Source organism: Antechinus flavipes, chromosome 2, assembly GCF_016432865.1.
Source record: "Antechinus flavipes isolate AdamAnt ecotype Samford, QLD, Australia chromosome 2, AdamAnt_v2, whole genome shotgun sequence".
NCBI classification, from domain to species: domain Eukaryota; kingdom Metazoa; phylum Chordata; class Mammalia; order Dasyuromorphia; family Dasyuridae; genus Antechinus; species Antechinus flavipes.
In genome coordinates this window covers 338,825,301-338,847,173 of record NC_067399.1, presented here as the reverse complement: position 1 = coordinate 338,847,173, position 21,873 = coordinate 338,825,301, and the positions used below count along the sequence as shown (strand labels likewise).

The 21,873-nt window shown below is 35.1% G+C and overlaps 1 protein-coding gene across 16 annotated transcripts in view; it reads right to left on the bottom strand.

Moving 5' to 3' along the window:
• GPHN (gephyrin) overlaps positions 1 to 21,873 on the bottom strand; it is a 725,565-nt gene that overhangs the window by 353,938 nt on the left and 349,754 nt on the right. For 8 of the 16 annotated variants that reach the window (XM_051977840.1, XM_051977841.1, XM_051977844.1 and 5 more), the window contains exon 5: positions 20,013 to 20,051. The exons of the other annotated variants lie outside the window; for them this stretch is intronic. In XM_051977840.1, coding sequence (XP_051833800.1) covers positions 20,013 to 20,051 — 39 coding nt within the window. The remainder of the gene's footprint in view (positions 1 to 20,012; positions 20,052 to 21,873) is intronic. 16 annotated transcript variants of the gene reach the window in all.

Below are 21,873 nucleotides of genomic sequence, written 5' to 3'. Positions count from 1 at the left end.
CCAAATTTTTATTTACTGTTATTGAGTATACCTAATAGAATACAATAAGCAAATTTAAAAAGGCTACCCTCAAAACTCACATAATGGAGTTTCATTAATCTTAATATTAATTTATGAAAGACAATGTTTATAGCAGATAGAGAGTTGATCTCATATGCCCTGAATTCAAGTCTTGTTTTTACACATACAATTTATGTCAGTTTTGTTGGAGTCTGAGCTAAGAATTAGGCACAGAAATAAAGGTAAGTCATAGTTTTTCTCAAGGTCCTTACATTCTAATGGGTGAGACAACATGTAAATAAATAAATAAATATTGGATACAGGCAACGTAAATGAAAGGTAATCTCTAAAGGAATGGACTAGAAGCTTGGGAAATTGGAAAAAACAACCCATATAAATATAGTGTAGCTTCTGTATGTGCAGATTTGAGCTGAGTGTCTTGAAGGAGAGTCAAAACTTGAAAGTAAAGAAGAGAGTATTCCAAGTATGGGAGCCTCCAATACAAATGGAATTGGGATATTAAGGTATATATATAAGGAAGAGCAAGTAGGTTAATATAGATTGTGTGGAGGGGAAGAAAGTGTGAGAAGACTAGAAACATTTTATATTTGATTATGAAGGTTAATATGGAAGTCATTATTAAATGTGTGTGTGTAACATGGTTAGAAATACAGTTTAAGAAAATTATTCTGGCCACACTGGAGGATAGAGTAAAGTGGAAAAATCTCAAGATTTTAGGGAGAAAAATTAGAAGGCTATTGTATAAAGCTAAGTGAGAGAGCATAACCATAAAGCATAAATATCTGATAGACTAAATCTGATGATGTAAATGACCTTCTGCTCTATTAGTACTCTGTTTCTCTGCCATAAAATGAGGTATGTTTCATTTTCTATTCCCTGTGATTTTTAATTAATTGTAAAAAACAATGAAAAAGTCTTTTGGGGGATTTAAAAATGTATGTTATTATTTTTTGTTGTCCTGTTGCTTCAGATTTTTTGCAACCCCATTTGTAGCTTTCTTGGAAAAGATACTAGAGTGATTTGCTGTTTTCTTTTCCAGTTCATTTTACGGATGAGTAGACTGAGGCAAAAAGGGTTAAATAACTTGCCCAGGGTTATGGAGCTAATAAGTATCTGAAGTTAGATTTGACCTCAGGTCTTCTTGACTCCAGACTGGATACTCTTTTCAGTGTGTCTCCTAGCTGCCCAGTTATATTATTTTAGTCATTGATCTTGCGGTTCTACTTATTTCAATATATATTAGTTGACCCAAGTCTTCCTATGCTTCTCTGAATTCCTAATGTTTGTTTAATGCATAGTAATATTCCATTAATTTCATACACTATAAGTTTTTTTTGTCATTTCTCAATTGATATGCAACCATTTTATTTCCACTCCCATGCTACCATAATGAATAATAATACAATGACAAACAATTTGCTATATAATGGATCTCTCTTTTTCTCTTTAACTTCTGAGGGATATACGCCCAGTATCATTGGAGCAGTTTCCCCTAGGGATATCGCCAAGAAAATAACTCCAAAAGTAGCTAAATAAAAATTCAACCAGTAGGAGGGGTACAGAGTTGCTTCTGGCTAAAGTTGCTGAAAACTGGAGAAAAATAGGACTAATGGGCTTTTGTTGATTTTCTGAATTTGAAGACTCTAATTTTGTTTTGAGGTAGAGGAGAGGTGTGGGGAAAAGTTACAATCTAGGATTTAACATTGTAACTTGTCTGCAATATATCATACTTCCTTCTCTCTCTTTTAACATTGCTATTATCTAAGTACCTTATGACTTCACACTTGGATAATAGCTTGCTGAATAACCTGCCTTACTCCAAATCATCTTCCAGCCAACCACTGAAGAGAAGGTCTGACCATATTACCTCCCCTGCTCAATAGACTCCAGATCTTACCTATTGCCTCTAAAAGCAATGTAAAATTATCTGTTTGGCATTCAAAGCCTTTCATAACCTATCCCCCCTACCCTCTGCCTTTCTAGCCTTTTTACATATTATATTCTCCTGCTCCTTCTTGGATCCAGTGACATGAGCCCTTTTGGTGTCCCATATCAACATTTCAATTCCAGGTATTTCCTATGGCTGTCTCTCATGCCCGAAATACTCTCCCTCCTCATCTCCTTTCTGTCTTTGGTTTCCTTTAGGTCCCAACTAAATCTTCTACAGGAAGCCTTTTCCATTCTCTCTTCATTCTAATGCCTTCCCTCTCTTAATTTATACCATACATAGCTTGGTGGTTGTTCTCTTCTCTGTTTGCTGGAAGAATTAACAAGGCAAGTTGAACAGATCTCATATGTAGAGGAAAGCAGTCCTAGTTAATTGAGAGAAACAAATCTATTGAGAGCAATATGAAGACACTGCAGCCTTGGAAATAGTCATATTCACTTTTCATCTTGCTGTACTACTTTGGAAGTTCTCTTACTTTTTGAACATGTCTGTGGAAGTTCATTAATTGGAAAACCTCATTAGGCAGGATACCTTGGCACTTCACTTCATTATGACACTCTGTCCCTCTGGGGGAGAAGAACTATGAACTCCATAACCTTCATTAAAGGAGGAATTCACTTCAGAACATCTTATTTCTCACATAGCTATACTACTTTGGAATTTCTCTGACTTTTCCACTATCTGTGCTGTATTTCCCCATTAGACTGTAAGTTCCTTGAGTGCAAAGTATCATTCTTTTTTTTTTTTTTTTGGTATTTGTTTCACTAGTGCTAAGCAAAGAAAGTGCTTTATAAATGTTCATTGACTGAATATGTGATATATAATATACTACATTATCTTTCTATCTTTTACATAAGAAGAATATGAGATGTTTTATCAAATACTTGGCCAAAATCTAGATAATCAGTCAATCAAAAGCATTTATTAAGAACTGCTAAAGGAGAAGAATTGTATGAAGCACATACATTTATTATGTATTATTAAAAAAATATTTTAAAAAAGGACCATTGCTTTCAAGGAACTTTTATATTCAATAAGGTAGACAACATGTGTAATTAATTTAAATATATATGTATGTGTGTATACACATACACAATACACACACATATATATATATATACACACAAACATGCACAACACAGTTACATAAAATATAAACATCATAAAAAGACTTCATGTAAGTGCTATTTGAATTGAGCTTTCAAAAGAACGAGGCATGTGAGATAGAGGTAAAGAGGGAATCCATTCAAAGGATCTGGGACAGTCTTTATAAAAGCATGGAGATAGGAGATGGACTGTTTTACGAAGTATGGCTAAGAAGGTCAATTTGACTGGACCAGAGTTCATGCAGAGGAGTAATGTATAATAAAGCTGTAAAGCTATGTTATAAAAGAAATGAACCAAGTTCTGGAGGGCTTTAAATGCTAAACAAATGAATTTGTACTCTAATTTTAATAGGAACCACTGGAGTTTAATGAGTAGGAGAGTGACATGGTGAGTCTTGTGCTTTGACAATTGAGTAGAGAATGGATTGGAGAGAAGAGAGACTTGAAGATGAGATTCCTCATTAGAAGGCCATTGTAAATCATCTAGCCAAGAGGTAATGAAGATATAACATGTTTTTTAAGGAGAAGGACTGTGGAAAAGATAAGATATCAGTTATAATTAAACAGGATAAATTGAAAGAGCTGTACTGCCTTTAGGAAATCATACTTTTTTTTTTTTTTTTTTTTTTAATGACCCCATTTTTCTTCTGGAAACAAAGGCTTATCTTTTAAATACCATTATTCTACTGGTATTATCATATGGCTGTGAGACATGGAACACTACTATTTCTGAAATGAAAATGAATACCACATAAGAAAGCAGTAGAAAGATTCATGGTTAGTGTAGGCAAGTTGTAACATAAGCAATAAGGAACTCTGAAGAAGAACTGAACTTTTGAAAAAAAGTCATTAAAGTATGAAAGAGAAAAAATATGGGCTAGTCATATGGCAAGGGCCACGGATAGGCTTAATGCTCTAGTGATATCTTCTTGATGTCAGGAGAAAGTGAGGAGGATCTCTAAAATAGTGAATGGATCCCTGATAATGAACTTCTAAGAAGACATGGATAAGAGGTGTGTAGGATGGGAAGGCAAAGGTGAATTGTGAACTGAATCACTGCATGACTATTCAAGTTGATGACACCACCAATCCATCTGAATGTTTGAATATTCCCAGTTGTCAAACTCACAGCATATATTTAATAAATACTAGTTGAGTTGACCACTGATAAATATAAGACAAAATATACTTGAGCTTCTGAAAGTCTTTGTATTTAATTTTATAAGAAATATTTATAAGAAATTTATAAGAAACATTTTTAAAATTAGAAAACCACAAATGTGATACTATTAAAAATATGATTTAGGTGAAAGATATGCTAGTTACACATATTCATGGGCCATATTAAAATTATTGTTGAGAGATAGCAAAATATGGTAGAAGCAGTACTTGAGTTGAAGGCAAGAGACTAGGCTGGAATCCTGGCTAGAATGTAAATTAATTGTATGACAATGGACAAATCATTACACTTCGCTGACACTGGCTAGATGCACTAAAAAATGTTGTGAGGCAATTGCTTTTTGCATATGAAAGTATTATTTAAATAATTATAATGAAGATGTTTATCACAGGAATAACTTGTTTTTTCAACAGGATTAAGTTTATGCATGGACATGAACTTAAAACTGTTCAAAATGACAAGATATCTATCATTTAAATAGGTTAAAGTTTGACTGGACCTTCTTTGGTGTGGCTTTTTGAGCCTATCATCTAAAGTTTTTTCAATGGCTTTCTTCACTGTTACTCAGATGCCAACATTCAACTATCACTTGGACACTAATATCATTTAGTACTAGCTTAGAAATATTTGAAAGAGAAGACAAACCCAAAGATCCAGCTAGGTCATCATCAAGGAACAGCCAAGAACAAGTTCTGATCCCTAAATACTAATCACATATAGATACTCATAAACTGATCAAACTAGCTCCAAGTGTTTCTCAGCAGCTGTTTTCCTTAGGTAATCTTCTCCAAAGCCCCTCATTCCCAACCCACTCCCCACACCATTAACGTTTTCATGAATTACTTTCATATGATATGGAAATGATTTTGTCAGTAGGTAATCTCTAGCCCTTGCAAACTAGAGTTAGTAAATTCTAAGTAATTTAAAGAAACCATATATTTTTAAGTTCATATGTAATCTGGAAATAAGAACTCAGATTCACAATTTAGTACTGGAAAAACTATACCCAGACCAACGTTGGCAGAATTAGGTAACTCATTATTAAAAGTGATAGCTATTCAATCTTCCAATTTCTGGTTGGAACTGAAAAAGGCAATAAATTGGAAAAGAGGGTATTTCATCTTAGAACAACAAAATTAGACTTCTATCTCTCTTCTAGTGATTAAGAATTACAAATACATATAGAGAAAGGAAGTATATGTAATGAGATGGATAAAAACTATAAACCTAATCATTTCTATAATCACATGTTACTTCTCATTCAACTTAAATATGACAACAGTAATCATGGTTCACCTCCAAATTATAATTGGATGCAATCAGTGATCCTATATCCTTGTATAAATAATGGGGAAGATAATTAATTAGTTCCATTTATAATTAGCATGAGAGACAGCACTCTGTACTGGATAGAAAGCTGGCCTTGCAGCCATGAAGACCTAGGATCAAGGCCTCACTTAATACATATGGGTGGTGTAATACTGAGCAAGTGAATTAAAAAAAAAATTATTAAGTATCTATTATGTGCTAGGCATTATACTAAATACTAGGGAAACTGAGTAAAAACAGTTCCTTTCAACAAGGAACTCACATCCTAATGGGAAAGACAATATATACATAAAGAAAATACCTACCAAGATATAAACAAAATAAATGGGAGATGATCTCCAAGGAGAAATTACTAATAGCTGGGAAGACCAGGGAAGTTTTTCTGCAGAAAATGAGATCTGAGCTGAGTCATGAAGGAGATGAGGAAAACTAAGAGATTAAAAGTAAAGTAGAAGGGAATTCCGATTATGGAATTGAAATTGAAAAGAATTCCAAGTATGAACCAGGAGATAAAAGGTTGTGTGTGAAGAATAGCAAACAAGTCAGTGAATCTGGATTGTAGAGTAAATAGGATGTAATAAGACTAGAAAGATATGTAAAAAAAGAGTTTGTATTTGATCCTAGAAGTAATAGGGAATCACTAGAATTTACTAAGTAGGAAAGGTGACATGGGAGATATTTGTTTTTGGAAAATTACTTTTGAATGATTTTGATGTTTGAGTGGGGAAAGACTTGAATTGAGATGATCAATTAGAAGGATATTGTAACAATCCTGATAACAGATGATGAGGCTTTTAAGTAAGCTGGAGTCTAAGTGAACGTAGAAAATGTAACACATAGGAAAGATTTTGTGAGGGTAGAAATGACAAGCTTTGACAACTGATTGGATATATGGAATGAATGAGAATGAGGAATTAAGGATGACACTGAGGATAATGGGAATTCCTCAGGAGTAATAAAGAAATTTGGAAGAAGGAAAAGTTTGGTGGGGAATGTTCTTGAATTATGTTTTGGTTGAGTTTGAGATCTCTTTGGGGCAAAGTGTTTGTGATTACTGAAGGGCAGCTGGTGATGGGAGACAATAACTCATGAGAGGGATCAGGGCTGGATACTAGCTCTAGGAATTATTTGCATGTAGACGATAACCCCGTTCCGTATATCCCACCAATCTACAGATTTTTTTTTTATACTAACCACTTAGTTCCTCAACCTTTTCCTCCATTCCAAACACACAATGATGGCCATATCTTTGATCTTGCCATAACCCACAAATGTGCCACCTCCATGTTCAAGAATTCTGAAATCTCCTTAACTGCTTGCAATCTATTAGTGTTTCCCTCAGTAATCTCCCAGATCCCCTCTCCTGCACTTAACCCTGCTTCCATCTTTTCCCCATCTTGACCCCTTGGTGAAACAACTTTAACTCGACACTGTCTTCCTGAGTCCCTAGCCCCCTTAATAATTTTGCCAACTGTACTGTGTCCCAGCCCTGGATCATTTTTACCATGTGCCCCACTTTGCTTCTATACTTATTCTGCTGAAGAGAAGGAGAGAAAAGCATGCAATTATTCTGACTGAGTCCACTACCAATTTATGGTACACAACCTCAACTGGGCCCTTATTGCTGCTGTTGGAATCTTTACAAACTGCTAATTCATTAGAGTTGATAGATTATTGATCTAATCTCACAAAGAGATGTTTTGGGCCAGAACCTGAAACAAGGTACTAAATAGAACTAATTGATACAATGCTTGTGTTCACACCTTTACTCACTGGAGTTCACAAGTATGGGAGATTCACAAAGTAAACTTTTTAACTTTGTGAATTCACACCTCCCTTAGGTGTGCCTCCAGAAGGAGAAGTCAACCTTTGGGAGATCATATATAAAGAGGCTCTTATCTCCAGTTTAGTTAGTTACTTCGGGTTAGAAAGAGTTCAGCTGAATTACATTGGAGAGGAGCACTCTGGGTCAGACACAGAGCACTCTGGGAGAGCCAGAAGCCCTCTCTCGGAGGCAAGAAAGATTCATTACAACTTTTACCTTGGTGCTGGCTGGAGGCAGAGGCAGAAGCAAAGAACAAAGCTGCTAGAGCTCTTAGAATCAAGCAGAGAGATAGGCCTCTAAGCTAACCAGGATATATTGGAGACAATAAAAGATCTGAACTTTTATCACCTGGCTGCATTTTGGGTGATTATTACTCAACTGATACTAAGACTGCCTACAGAAAACCTCCCCGAGAAACCTGCTTTCTCCCAGAGAGAATCATCATATTTATATATTTTAAAGAAGAAAATTACCACAGCTGCTAGTTATCCTACCACATCTCCCTCATCAACTCGCTATCCCATTCTCTACTGTGCCTTTTCCAAAACTTTTCATTCCTTCCCAAATTTCTTATACTAAACTCTCAGTTAAGAACCTTACCTCCTATATTATAGAAAAATTTGGGGCCATTTGCTGTAAGCTCCTTTTCCTATCCTCTTCCTTATCTGTCACTACCACTATCTTTTCCTTCATTGCCACCTCACAATGGCTAACCTTATTTCCTACCAAGACTAACCCCTCTCTCTATCAAGTGATCCCATTTCATCACATCTTCTCAACATTCTTGCCCCTCTGTCATCCTCACTATCACTTATTTTCAATCTCTATCTACTGGCTCATTCCCTCCTGTTTAGAAAGATTTCCAAGTCTTCTTAAAAAACCCTCACTCGATCCTTCCATTTCTCCTAACAATTGTCATATAGCTCTTCTGCCTTTGTAGCTAAACTCCACTTTGCTTCTCCTAATTATTTTCTTAAAAGCTTAAATCCAGCTTTCCAGTCTCATCAATCCACAGAAACTGTTCTCTCCAAAATTATTAATCTCTTAATTGCCTTTTTTCAATCAATTCTCCTTAATCTTTTTGTAGCCTTTGACACTATTGGTCATACTCTTTTCCTTGATCTGTCCTCAGAAACCAGCTGGACAAGTCACTTTGTTTACCTTAGCTTTCTCATCTGTAAATCGAAATAATAGCATTTACCTCTCAGAGTTGTGAGTATCAATGCCTGGCAAACAGTAAATATTAAACAATATTTGTTGCAGTTGCTGTTATTTCCAGGTCTTCAGGATACCACTCTCCTGGTTTTCCTACCTATCTGAGTGCTGTTTCTGAGTTTCTTATGCTGGATTCTCAGAACCTCTAACTATAGGTTTCTCCCAGGGTTTTCTCTCAGATTATCTTCTTTTCTCTCTATACTATTTTATATAATCTTCAATTCAATACTACTGGTCTCCTTGCTATTCTGTGAACAAGACACTCAGTCTCTCCATTCCAGGTGTTTCCTCTGGCTGTCCTCTGGAATGTTCTCCCTCCTCCCATAGTTGTCTTAACTTTAAATCCCAATGAAAATCTTATCTTATTTTCCTCCCAACCCCTCTTAATTCTTAGTGTGTTTTCTTTTCTTTCTTCCTTTTTTTTTTTTTTTTAACTGAAGCAATTGGGTTAAGTGACTTGCCCATGGTCACACAGCCAGGAAGTGTTACGTCTCTGAAGGAAGATTTGAACTCAGGTCCTTTTGACTTCGGGGGTGGTGCTCTATCTACTATACCACCTAGGTAGCCCAGTGTCTTTTCTTATTTCCTATTCTTCATGTATATAAAACTTATTTCTACATATTTGTTTGCTTGTTTTTTCTCCTGTTAAATTGTGAGCTCGTTGAGGCAGGGGCTGTCTTTTGACTATTTGCACCATGCCTGGAACATTTGTTGTGGTTCAATTGTGTCTAGTTCTTTGTAATTCCATTTGGGATTTTCTTGGCAAAGAAACTGGAGTGGTTTACCATTTCCTTCTCCAGCTCATTTTACAGATGAGCAACCGAGGCAAATAGAGCTAAGGGACTTGCCAGGGTTTGCTAAATTTCTGAGGCCAGATTGGAACTTAAGGAGATGAGGATTCCTGATTTTAAGCCCAGTCTTTTCCCATCCTGCATATAATAGATACTTAATAAATTTTATTGACTTATTAGCAATCCAACCAATAGGAATTTGTGAGATTGCCAAATAAGAATATAGAGGGAAAAGAATAGAAGATCTCAGACAGAGCATTAGGGTGTAGGTAGAGTTGGAATGGAAGAAAAACTAACAAAAATAAGGCTGAGAAAGAGTGGGCAGTCAGAATAGAAGAGAACCTGGAGATATCATCTCAGGAAAACTTACAGCAAAGTATGTTTAGGAAAAGAGGGCAATTGCTCATAGCTAGCATTCAGTCAGTGCTTTGGGAGTTTGCAAAAGCACTTTAAAAATAATATCTCATTTTATTCTTGTAATAACTCTTGTTGGTAGATGCTATTATTATACTCATTTTATAATTGAGGAAACTAGAGAAAGAGATTAAGGGACTTGCCCTAGGTCACACAACTAAATGTTTGAGGCTGAACTTGATTTCAGGTCAACTCTTTCCACTGTGCCATCTACCTGCTTGGGAATACTGTCTAGTGTTGCAGGGAAGTCAAGATGTATGGAGATTGAGAAAAAGTAGATTTGGAAATTAGGACATTAATGATCATTGAATCTTTCAGTGCTGGTCCAGTCTTTTCATCTCTTATAAAAAAGGTACTAATTTGAAATGATAGAAGAAGTTCCTTACTGGGAGTCCCTATATAAATGAAGGCATACGTTCTATAAAAATCAAGTATAGTGATTATGAGAGAGTCACCATGCCTAGGCTGGTGCTCATAGCATTCAATATAATATGATACAATAAACCTTTATTAAAGTGCCTACAAATGTCTAGGTACTATGTTAAGAAAGGCTCTTTGTCTTTAAGGTTTTTATAGTCTAATGGAAGACAAAACACAAAAGAAAAATGGAAAGGAAAGGTGGGGTAAGGCAACAGGGGGAAATGAAGAGTAGTCTTGGATTCCGAGTTCTCTTTAAATTGAGGCTTTGGAAGGAGGTTTTTATTTTGACCTTCAGACCTCCAATCAGAGAGGCAGAGGCAACTGAAGTTACTGATGTAAATGCCAAAGAGAAGCATCATGTCTCCCTGAAGAGTCTCTATGGGTGCCTAATGATGGCAGCTGGTGGGACATGTGTGATTAGGATTGGTAAATTACACTGACTGCCCTAGGTCTGGTGTTAAAACAAATAAACAACAACCACAAAAAACCAACCAAAGAAAAACAAAACTGTAGAGGACCACAGATATTGGGGAACTCTGGAGAAGTATACTTGAAACAAGGTGTTAACTCAGTGGAATTGATGAGATGATGGTTCTGTAGTGTACATATACTAAATACTTAGCATGGTGATGTAATGGTTCTCTAGTTCACAACACACTCAATATACTGTAATGATGTGATTGTAACAGAGTAAAAACTAGGGACAAAGACTGAAAGGGAGATGGTTGAGACTGGCAGACTGTCAGATTGCTGGAGGGGACTGGGTCAGACTGAGACTGGGTCAGACTATGACAGACACGGACTGTGTAAGAGACAATAAAGACTTTGGACTCTATTCTTGACCATTCTCATGGTGAGACCTGCTGAGACCAAGGCCCTTCTGGGGGACCTCCACAAAGCTAGCCCAAACATTACACAAAACAACCACTGCTACTTTTAATACTTCTTATATATATTATTCAGGCTATTATTGATGTTATATGATAAATTAAAAATAATGGACAAAGTTAAGAAACTAGAATTAAGAGAAATTGGGAAATGCTTCCTGTAGAAAACAGGATTTTTAGCTGAGATTTGAAGAACATTTGGGAAGTCAGAAGACAGATTTGAGGAGGGAAAGCATTCCAAATATGAGGGAAAGCCAGTAAAAATGCCTAGAGTTGGGAGATGGAATGTCTAGTTCTAGGAAGAGCAAGGAGGCCAGTGTAACCAGATTGAAGAGTATGTGGTAGAGTATAAGATGTGAAAAGACTGGAAAAGTAGAGTTTCAGGGGACAGGTTATAAAGGATCTTGAACACCAAAAGGAAGATTTTATATTTGATCTTGGAGATGATAGGGAGCATGAGAAAATCTTTTTTTCTTTTAAAAAAATCTTTTTGACAGCTGGGAGGCAGGTAGATTGGTGTAGGGAGAGAGTTGTGGCAAATAAACCAACCAGCAGGTTTTTGCCGTAGTTTAGGTATGAGGTACTGAGCACCTACGGATGGTCTTGATATCTGATTGGAAATGAAGAGGTGGTGAGAGTTATTTTTAATTAATGTGGTTTTGTTGCACTCATACACATAATACCTTCCTATTATGTTGCAAAGTATTAGACAGTAATACCATAGGAAGATTCAATAATGGGTCCTAGGTTAGAGAAAATTGTAGCTGTCATAACAAAACTCATAGGGATTTTGTTCTTTAAATAGAAAAATTAATGTACTTCAAAGATTTATGTTTATATTTTATTAATTTGCTATCTTTAAATCTGCATTTGTTTTTGCTTTCACTTTTGCCATAGGGAAATATGAGTGGGGGAAAAAAGTTTATTCTGGTATTAATAAACTTCGAGGTAATAAAGTAAGTATTCTTCTGTATTTCTTTTTTCTTTCTTTCTTTCTTTCTTTCTTTTTTTTTTTTTTTTTTTTTCTGAGGCAATTGGGGTTAAGTGGCTTACCCAATGTCACACAGCTAAGTGTTAAGTGTCTGAGGCCAGATTTGAACTCAGGTCCTCTTGAATTCAGGGGCTGGTGCTCTACCTGCTGCACGCCCTAGTTGCCCTCTTCTATATTTCTTTATAGATAAAGCCTACATTTTTCTCTTTCTGTCCATCTATGTGCCTAACCAAACTATATAACAAAAATCTAAATGTAACAAGGAATAAATAATTCCTAAAATACCAGAATTTAATGTATTTAGATCCAAACCTCAATTTATACCTTTTGTGAAGTGAGGAATGCATGTATTACTCTCCTTCATTTTAGTATAAGTACTTATAAGACTGATAAAATAACCAGGAAAAGGAAAAAAAAAAAGTTAGCTTAAGCCTTATGGAAAATAAGAAGTCATTGAACCATGGCAATACTTCTTACATTTGTCCCAACTCTTTTTATTTTTTTTTGTTATTGTTCCCATTATTATTATTCCAGTGTCTAATTGCCTTTTATCTAGAATACTACAAATCTCTTATCTGGTATGCCTGGCTCCAGTCTTATTGTTCTTCAAATTCAATGACTTTCTACTGAATTAAGTTTAAGTCCTTTAAGGTGGCATTCATGCCTCTCCACAGTTTGGTATAATTTTTAAAAAAATTTTCTTTATCTTGTACTATTTCCTTCTATAAAATCTATGTGCCAAACAAACTGGACTTCTGTTATTCTTTGTATAAATTTTATGCTTTATGCTTATGCTAAGATTCTTTGTTCCATTTTCTTAATTAAGAATACTATTTTTTCTCTTGTTCCTAAGTTTGTCTGCTGAAATTTTATCATCCTTCAAACTCATGTGACTTTTTCCCATCTAAGACCTAGTCTCCCTCTCATTTCTTTCCAAGTATCTTAATAACACTCTATTTGTCTTTTTCTTCTCATATAACCTTAAGTTACAGTTATTTGCATGTGTCCTTTATCCACTACTCAATTGAAAGCTATTTGAAGGAAATAAAAAAAGTTTTGATTTATGTGTTTCTGCCCAAACCTACAATAGTAATCTGCACATAGTAGGTACTAAATTAATGTTTACTTACTTTGCTGAAGAACTGCTAGTCATGTTTCTAAAACGGTTCTTACACATATGCAAAGAACTTGATTTCTTTTTTATATGTAATGATAACAACAGAATCATAGGTCTAGATAGAGCTGGAAAGGAACTCAAAGATCATCTGGTCTATCCTCTTATTTAATTCATAAGGAAATGGAGGACTAGAGAAGTTAGGTAGGTGATTTGGCAGTGAGGGACAAAAACAGGATTTGAACCTTAATGTTCAATTCTTAATTCTCTTTCATTGTACATTTCATGATGTTCAGAATCAGGCTGAAGTTATCTATTTTTAGACTAATTTTCCACAAAGGAACTGCAATAGTATCTAATTACTTCCTCTGTTATTTTTCTTAGGTATAAATATTCATTCCTAATCTTCAAGAGAAGTCATTTCAATACTTATGCTGAAAGAAAAAGTATATATAACAAAACACTAATTTTTTATTGGCTTTCTTCTACGTCTTTTTTCATTATGAATTTTCATTATCTGTATGAGTATATAATTTATTTCTGCCTTGATTTTTTCATTATGCACACAAATAAAATGCCTTTTAGTTTACATTAAGATAGGTCTCCAATCTGATACAGAAGCTAATAAAAAGCCAAGTTAGAATTGAGTATGTTTTCAGGTTAGTCTCTTTATCTCTGCTCGAAGAACCTGGTTCTTCCCTTATTGTTAACTGAAATAACTTCTGTACAACAAGAGGAGAATAGAAGATAACTAGGTCAGTGAAACTTATTAAGTTTAAAAGGATGACTGTGAAGTTCTGAGCAGCAGGAATGAAAGGTAACTGCTGTCAAGGTTGGAGGGCCCAACGCAATTTTGACAGGAGAAACAGGGTAGGGTGTAAGATAATGAAATCCTGGCTGAGATGATTAATTGATCTAGTCAGTGATGGATTTACTTTGTAGTGACACTAATTAATATGGCAGAGTCTATGGACAGTGAGTGTCAGTTGATAGTGCAGCAGAATTAAATTCCAGAATGCTGTCAGTATCACCTTGGAATAGAGACCCATTCCTGGAGGCCTTAAACCTTTTACCTCTTGAACTTCACTTCAGGATATTGACTGTCCTCATAGGTGAATGTCTCTTCTGACTCATTATTTCATATGGAATCCAAACCTGCTTCATTTTACTCCTTATTTCCTTGATACTTTCTTCCCAGCTGCATACCTTTAGTGTTTCCTTTGTCCTATTCCGTCTTGATTTCCAATTCTAGGAGCCATAATCAAATGAATATTGTCAATGATCCTGGAAATATCTCAAGCTATTCAAATCAAAATACCTGGCCACTCCATTAAATGTAGTCTCTCATATAATAAGAATGTAACACTTTGAGGACAGAAATTGTTTTTGCTATTGTGTTTGTAACCTTGGGATCTAATGCAGTGTTTGGCACAAAGTAAATGCTTAAGAAATGCTTTTTTATTCATTCATATGTGCAAATCATAATTCTATTTAACCTGAAGCTGCACTCAAGAAAAAATTTTCCCTATTTGTTCAAAAACAATCTCTTTACTGCTTGTTTTCTATTTATATCTCTGCACTCTAAAGTTCTTTGGTATAAAAATAACAAGCCCAATTTTACATAATGCTGGTGATCACTTTAATAACTACCAATAGAATGACTAACCTGTCATTGAATGTGGCAAACTTTCAAAGTGAAAGCACTCCAAGTGGCATTTAAGTTATAATCAGCATCAAACAATCTTCCTTCTGTAAGATACAGCATTAGTATTGAAATTACCACTTCTGAATCATCAGCTCTTAGGACAGATGAAAAGATATACTTCTAGGCAGCATATCTGATTAAGTGTGATTTTGCAAAGGATTAGATAGAAGGAAAGAATAAAATCTTTTGAGTAGTAGACATAGTTAAAAGTAAATCAATAAATAAAAAAGCATTTATGTGTAAGTGAAAGACAGCACTATGAAAAGTGTTATGGATTCAAAATCAAAGCAAAAAGAGTTCCTAACCTTAAGGAACTTACATTCCAACAAGGAAGACCCCATGTGTGCATGTGCATGCACACACATGCACGTGCGCACGCGCACACACACACACACACACACACAACATACAGAACAAATGGAAGGTGATTTTAGAGCAGCTGAGGGGTATCTTGAAAAGCTTTCTTGAAGGGTTGGTGCTTGAGCTCAATCTTAAAAAAAACCACAGAGTATGGGAATTGGAAGTTGGGAAGGAAAACATGCTATGGCTGGGGAAATACAAAAGCAAAGAGATGGGGCGTGGAATGAACAGTAAGTTCCTATCCTGGGATAGCTAGATTTATAGAGCATGGTAGGGAGTAAAGGAATCTGGAAAGGTATGAAGATACCAGTTGGGAAGAGCTTTAACTACCAAACAAGGCACTTTATATTTGATTCTGGAAATAGGGAACTCCTAGAAATTATTGACCAAGTGCCACTTTTTCTAACTTTTGGAAATTAGTAATACTAAATACTGCCATACCCTAGCTGTATTCATTTAGACTTCTCCATCATGCCCACAGTAGCTTCATCATCCTACAAGGTTATGTCAGCCCTGGTACTTACATCTCATCAATCCTATGCTCCTGGGACTTCTCTGAATGGAGAGTGAAAAGCTTCTTCCCAAACTATCATTTAAGAAAGGCTTATAGGCTAGCTGTCTCTTCTTACTCTGTTATACTCTTTTGGACTTCTCATTAGGCTTTCACATCAGCAACCCCTTTCCCTCCACCCTTTTCAACTTCCTTTGATGTATTGTTTTTCTCCATTGCATTGTAAGCTTTTGAGGGTAGGTATTGTGTTTCTTTTCTTTTTTAAATTTGTATCCCTGATGATTAGCACAGTGTCTGGCACAGAACTTAATAAATGTTTACTGACTATTTGATTGAATTTCTGAAGCCTGATCTCCTATACTTGATGAGACCCTGGATAAGACTCTCAGGCCTAACCTGCTATTTAGACTTTTCCACCACAGTACAATGATTCTTTGCCCTATCTTTATGCTTACTATTCCCCTGCCCCTCTAACTTTAGATACTTTTTTTACATATCACCACTCCTCCATAACTCACTCCCACCCTACAAGAAGGAAAGTTCCTACTTTTCTCAAGCAGTAGATACAGTACTAGGCCTGAAATCAAGAAGAACAGGCCCAGGTTCAGATGTGGCCTTACGGCACTTACTAGTTGTATAAGTCACTTAATTTCTCTCTGTCTCAGTTTCCTCACCTGCACAATGGTGCTTATAATAGTACCTACCTGACAGAGTTGTTGTATCAAATGTGGTAATATTTGTAAAGTGTTCAGCCAGAGCTTATTACGTAGTAGGCACTATCATCATCATTTTTCTTTCTGTCAGTGTTTTTGTATGGATAGCATTTAACATAGTTCCTAGTCCATAGTAAATACTTAGTTCACTCTAAGAGTGATGGCTCACTCTATCTATCTATCTATCTATCTATCATAATTTTATTTATTTATGACTATAGCTTAGAATGTTATTCTATATCTATATACAGGGAGAAGTAACTAAAACTTAACCTCTTTTATGTACTCTAGAAGTCACCTTTTTGTCAGGTGCTCAAAACTGTCCTTAATTAAGGTTTATGTAGACAAGTACTCTTTTCATTCAAAATTCCATTATAAACTGATGGTCTTCAAAATCAGGGATGGAAGTATCATCTCATTGAAGATGTGGCTTAACTTCAAAGGGTATGTGATTGACTAATTAGAGGACAGGATATATATCCCATCCTACTCTCTTCATGACACCCAACTGAAGAGTTATCTGAAACACAATTACACCTATTCTTTATCCATTTCAGGCCAGTATTCTCCTACATGAATCCCCCCTCTCCCCCCAAGTTGTTTAATTTCCCAAATTTTCCCAAATTAGCCTCTCAAGGCACTTGGTACACCAAGCAGCTGCTGCTAAGGTGCCACTGGAAAACTCTATCCCAAGGATATTCACTAAGGGAAAAAAATTAGTGAAAAGGGTATATGATCAAAAAATTTAAAGATCATTGTTCTAAACCACCCGTGAACTAATATCTTGATTTGCTCTCCTGTATTATTTTAGTTTACTTTATACTCTAAAACTATAAGCTTGAAATTACAGTTATGCTATTTATGATGATGATTACTCATAATATTGTACCATTACTTATTGGCCTTTAAACCATAATTAGTACATATATTTATGAGGATGTATATTTGACTCTTTTTTTCTGACCAAATCATCATGCATCATCAGCATAATCTTTCCTGTGATTATTACTATTAAAAGCATTTTATTAATGACTTTTTTTACTTCTACTAATTTTTCTTAAATATTTATATTAAAATATTATATTATATTAAATATTCTTTTTATTGCCTTTATAATAAAGTTCAAGTTCAATTAGAAAACTTATTCACTCTCAAGCTTTATGCTATGTCTTTTATGGGAATTCTTCTCTTTAAAGACTTCTTTGAAATGCTTGTCTTCTTTCATTTCAAAGCAATGTCACCTTTCCAAGGTTACTGTTCTCTTTTGGCTTCTTCAGCATCATTGTTCTTGTACCTCAAACTTTTTCAACATTCATGTCATTTTAATTTCATTCTCTCTACTCTTTATTTTAGAATTTGAGTCCTTAAAATTTTTACTCTTTTGTTTTCTATAATGTCTCTAAAAGTGTTTTTTCCCCTTGGCTTTTTATTGAGATTACAACTACTGAATGTTAATTCCTCTACTATTCATTTTATTTCCATTAAGTCAAATGAAAGAATTAAAAGATAATAAAAATAATATACTTCTTTAACACTGACTAGTTTTCTATCTTTTACTAAGAAAAAGGGCCTTATCTATAGTATCTATTCTTGGAACTTTCTGCATATCCTTAGATATTATAGTTTTTTTTCTTTTATATTTATTCTCCGTTAAATCTCTAGTAGAGAAAGCTAAATTTAGATTTTTATACCTGTCATTTTCTAACTTTCAAACATAAGCTTCCAAACAACCAAAAATAGGGTGTTATTTCCAGGGCTTGTGCTTGCTGATCTTACTAACAATATCTTCACAGATTCTCATATTTGGCCTTCAACTTGCATCTAAATTTGAGGAGAAAAAAGATTGCAGACTCTTAGTATAGAAAAATATGTGCTTTATATTCTTTATAGGTGCTAGAAAATTTTGCAAGTTATAGCAAAATATGCCAACTCTTTTCCCTATTCCCACCAAAAAAAAAAAAAAAAAAAGATATTTTAAAAGGAGAGTAAAAGAGAAAGGATAATTGAAGTATCCTTAGTATTGATAATAGCAATAAAGAAAATATGCAGAAGCTGAGGAAAGAAATGATCTTCTGAAAGGGAAAGGGTAATAAAAAAACTACTATAATTTGTTCTACAAAGAATTATTAAGAATTGAACTTATTCTAATTTGAGAAGATTCTCTGAAGGGTTCCTTCCTTCCCCACCTTCCAGAATCACTAAAAGGGATAATAGTGAACAGAAATAATTCTCCTTTTAAGAGATTTTTTTAAAAGGATATTTTAAAAAATATTTAGCAAATGGAGAAAATATAAAAATATTCCATAAAAACTGAAATAAATGTTCAGAGTACATGATATGAAAAGGTAACTGACATAAAAGCAATGAAGAACTGGAGGAGTAGCTTTTTATTTCCAAATAAAGAGGTGACAAAAAAAGGAAGATAAATTTGAATTAAAAAGATAAACTATTAGGCTGCTGTATAGCAAGATTTCAAAATTTTTCTATTATTTCTTTCTACCACGCTTAGAAAAAACTCTTTTGAAAATAAAATATTAAGAGGTCAATAAAGGCCAGAGTGAGCAATGCCAATGAGATATCAGATGTAATGGACCATAAGGAGGCAATATAATCCAATCAGTAAGTAGCAAAAGGATAGTGTTAAGAGACACAGGAGATGAATATAATGTCTTCAATGAACTGAAATTAGTCATATATATTAAACCAGTAGATGAAAAAACAGACAAGTTAATCCAGTCAGAAGGCTATCTCAAAGGCACAGGATGTTCACCAAATGGAAATAGACAGGAGAGAAGCCGGGTAGTCAGCATTTGGTTTTGGTATTACCCATTTTCCAACAGAAGGATGTGGCAGGCATGTAGAAAGCACAGCATTTGTCAGGTAATAATGCCAGAGAGTGGATAGAATTGCAGATAGGCAAAGCTGGGCAGTTTCTAGGAAGATGAAGCAGCTAATGGATACGGCAACATTGGGCCATTATCAGATGGACAAAGCACCACTGAGAGAAGGCAAAACATTTTGCAGGTGAGTGGGCAGCAGAATGATACAGCAACCAAAGGCAGTAAACACAAAGAAAGAAGAGCAAAAAGGTGATCTCAGACCATGGGCAGATAGTGAGGTAGTATCTGGCTGTCAGCAGAAAAACACTACCTTTGAGGGAAAGGATGAGATTGAAGGTAAAACAACCTGATTGGATTTTCTTCCATTCAGGAAATATCAATATATAAAAATTAATTGCTTATGAGAACCCACAAGAGAACAGTACACAAATGGAAATAGCAGATGGATCTGAGCTCTAGTGTTCAGGGATATAGAAACAATCCTATAACATAGGTACATAACAATCCACAAGAAAATTAAATAGATGAGGGAAATGGATCTGAGCATTGTTTTGGATGATGACAAAAAACAACAACAAAACCAAAACACTAAAAAAATTATTAATTTAGAAATGATTGGCTGGGATTGAAGGCTTTGCTTACCCCTTTCTGGAGCCCACAAAATGGGAATGTTGGGAATTTCTGCAGCAGAAAAACAGAAAAGAAAAGGGATTTCTGACTCCCAGTTTGAGGAAAAGCAGGTCAAATTTTGGGCTGGGTTAACTGGTTCAGAGAAAATAAGAACCAGCCCGAACCTTTTCTCTGCCCCAGAATCAAGTTATTTCTGAGAACTGGGAAAGGTTTGGGAAACCCTTATCCCACTATACCCCACAAATTTCCCCTTTTCACACTTACCTCCAGTGCAAACAGCCTCCCAGCAAGGAGATACTTGGGGAACTCCCCTGTTTGCACCATGGAAAGATTGGAGGATGAGCTGCTAATGGTAGTTCCAATTGTAGATCACTGGGATCCCCTTCACCTTTTATGAGGGAAAAGAGGTCAGACCTTACTACTGTCTAATACTGATTGCTTCTTGGAAGATGGTAGAGGAGAATGACAGCAATAGTTGCAGCAATAAATAGAAGGAAGGGTCAAATAATATGTTAGAAATACCTTTATTCTCTTCTGACGCTTCTAATACTTCTGTCTCAAATTCTCAGCACATTCTTCTGAAAACTCAAATTTTGTGGTTTCAGATGAGTAATGTGTAACTATTATGTTCATACCCAAGATCTCATTGATAGTTACACACAGAGGAAGTCAAAGACAAAAATATAGATCTCATATACATCAAAATATTTATTTCAGTACTTTTTATGGTAGCAAAGAACTGGAAACAAAGGAGGTATCCATCAACTGGGAAATAATTAAACAAACTGTGACACATGATTGCAATGTAATTCTATTAATCTTTAAGAAATGATAAATATGAAGAGAAGCATGAGTGACCTTATGTGAACTGATACAGAATGAAGTCAGCAGAACCAGGAAAACAATATTCACAATAATTACAACAATGTAAACAGAAAGAACAATTAAGAAACAGAACATAGTAATTATAATGACCAAATTTGGCCCCAAATCAGAGTTGAGAAAATGTGCCATTCTCTCTTAATTACAGAGCTGAAAGACTATGTTTAAACAAAATGTCAGATATGGTAGATGTGCTGACTGGTTTTGCTGAACTGCTCTTTTTTCTTTCTTAATCTTTATTAGAAGGGATGACTTGCTGGGTGTACTGAGTTGTGGTGGAGGGAAGGGAGAGGAAAAAGATATGATGTGAAACTAATGACAAACAATTTTTAAAAATACATAATGCAGAGAGAAAAACCCCAAAGTTTTCAGATGGGGGGAAAAGATTAGTTTAAGCCCCAGGATAGACAAGGATTAGTTTGGGTATTATATAACTTGTTACCATTATGGTTGTCAGTGATACCCCAGAGAATGTAGAACGATTTATACTAAGACTTATCTCAAGATATTATGTAAAAGCAGTGCTCACATACCCTCTGAATCTCTTTGGCACTAAGGGGTTCATCTACTCACTCCAAAAAGATCTATCTTAAAGGAGACTAAATAATTAGGATCAGGATCTGGGAAAAAAATAAAAGGCAGGGAGAAAATAAATAAATAGGTATTACTGGATATGTTTTATCGCAGACTTTGATTATTCAAATTTCCTAATCTTATCATAACATTCCTGTAGAGGGGAGGAATCATCATGATCTGAATCTCCCTTGGGTTTCCTCTAGTACTGATCAGAAAGCTTCATTACAACATGCATAAAACAGTCTACATTTATATGCCAACCTAAAAACAACACAGAGTAGCTATAATGAAGGAAGAATCTTAGTTTGACAATTGTTGGAACACCTTGATTTATTCATCTTCAAGCACTGCTATATGCCTCCTTCCCAAAAGGGAAAGATTTAAACTGCTTTAGTGAACTAAAGAGGGTGTATTG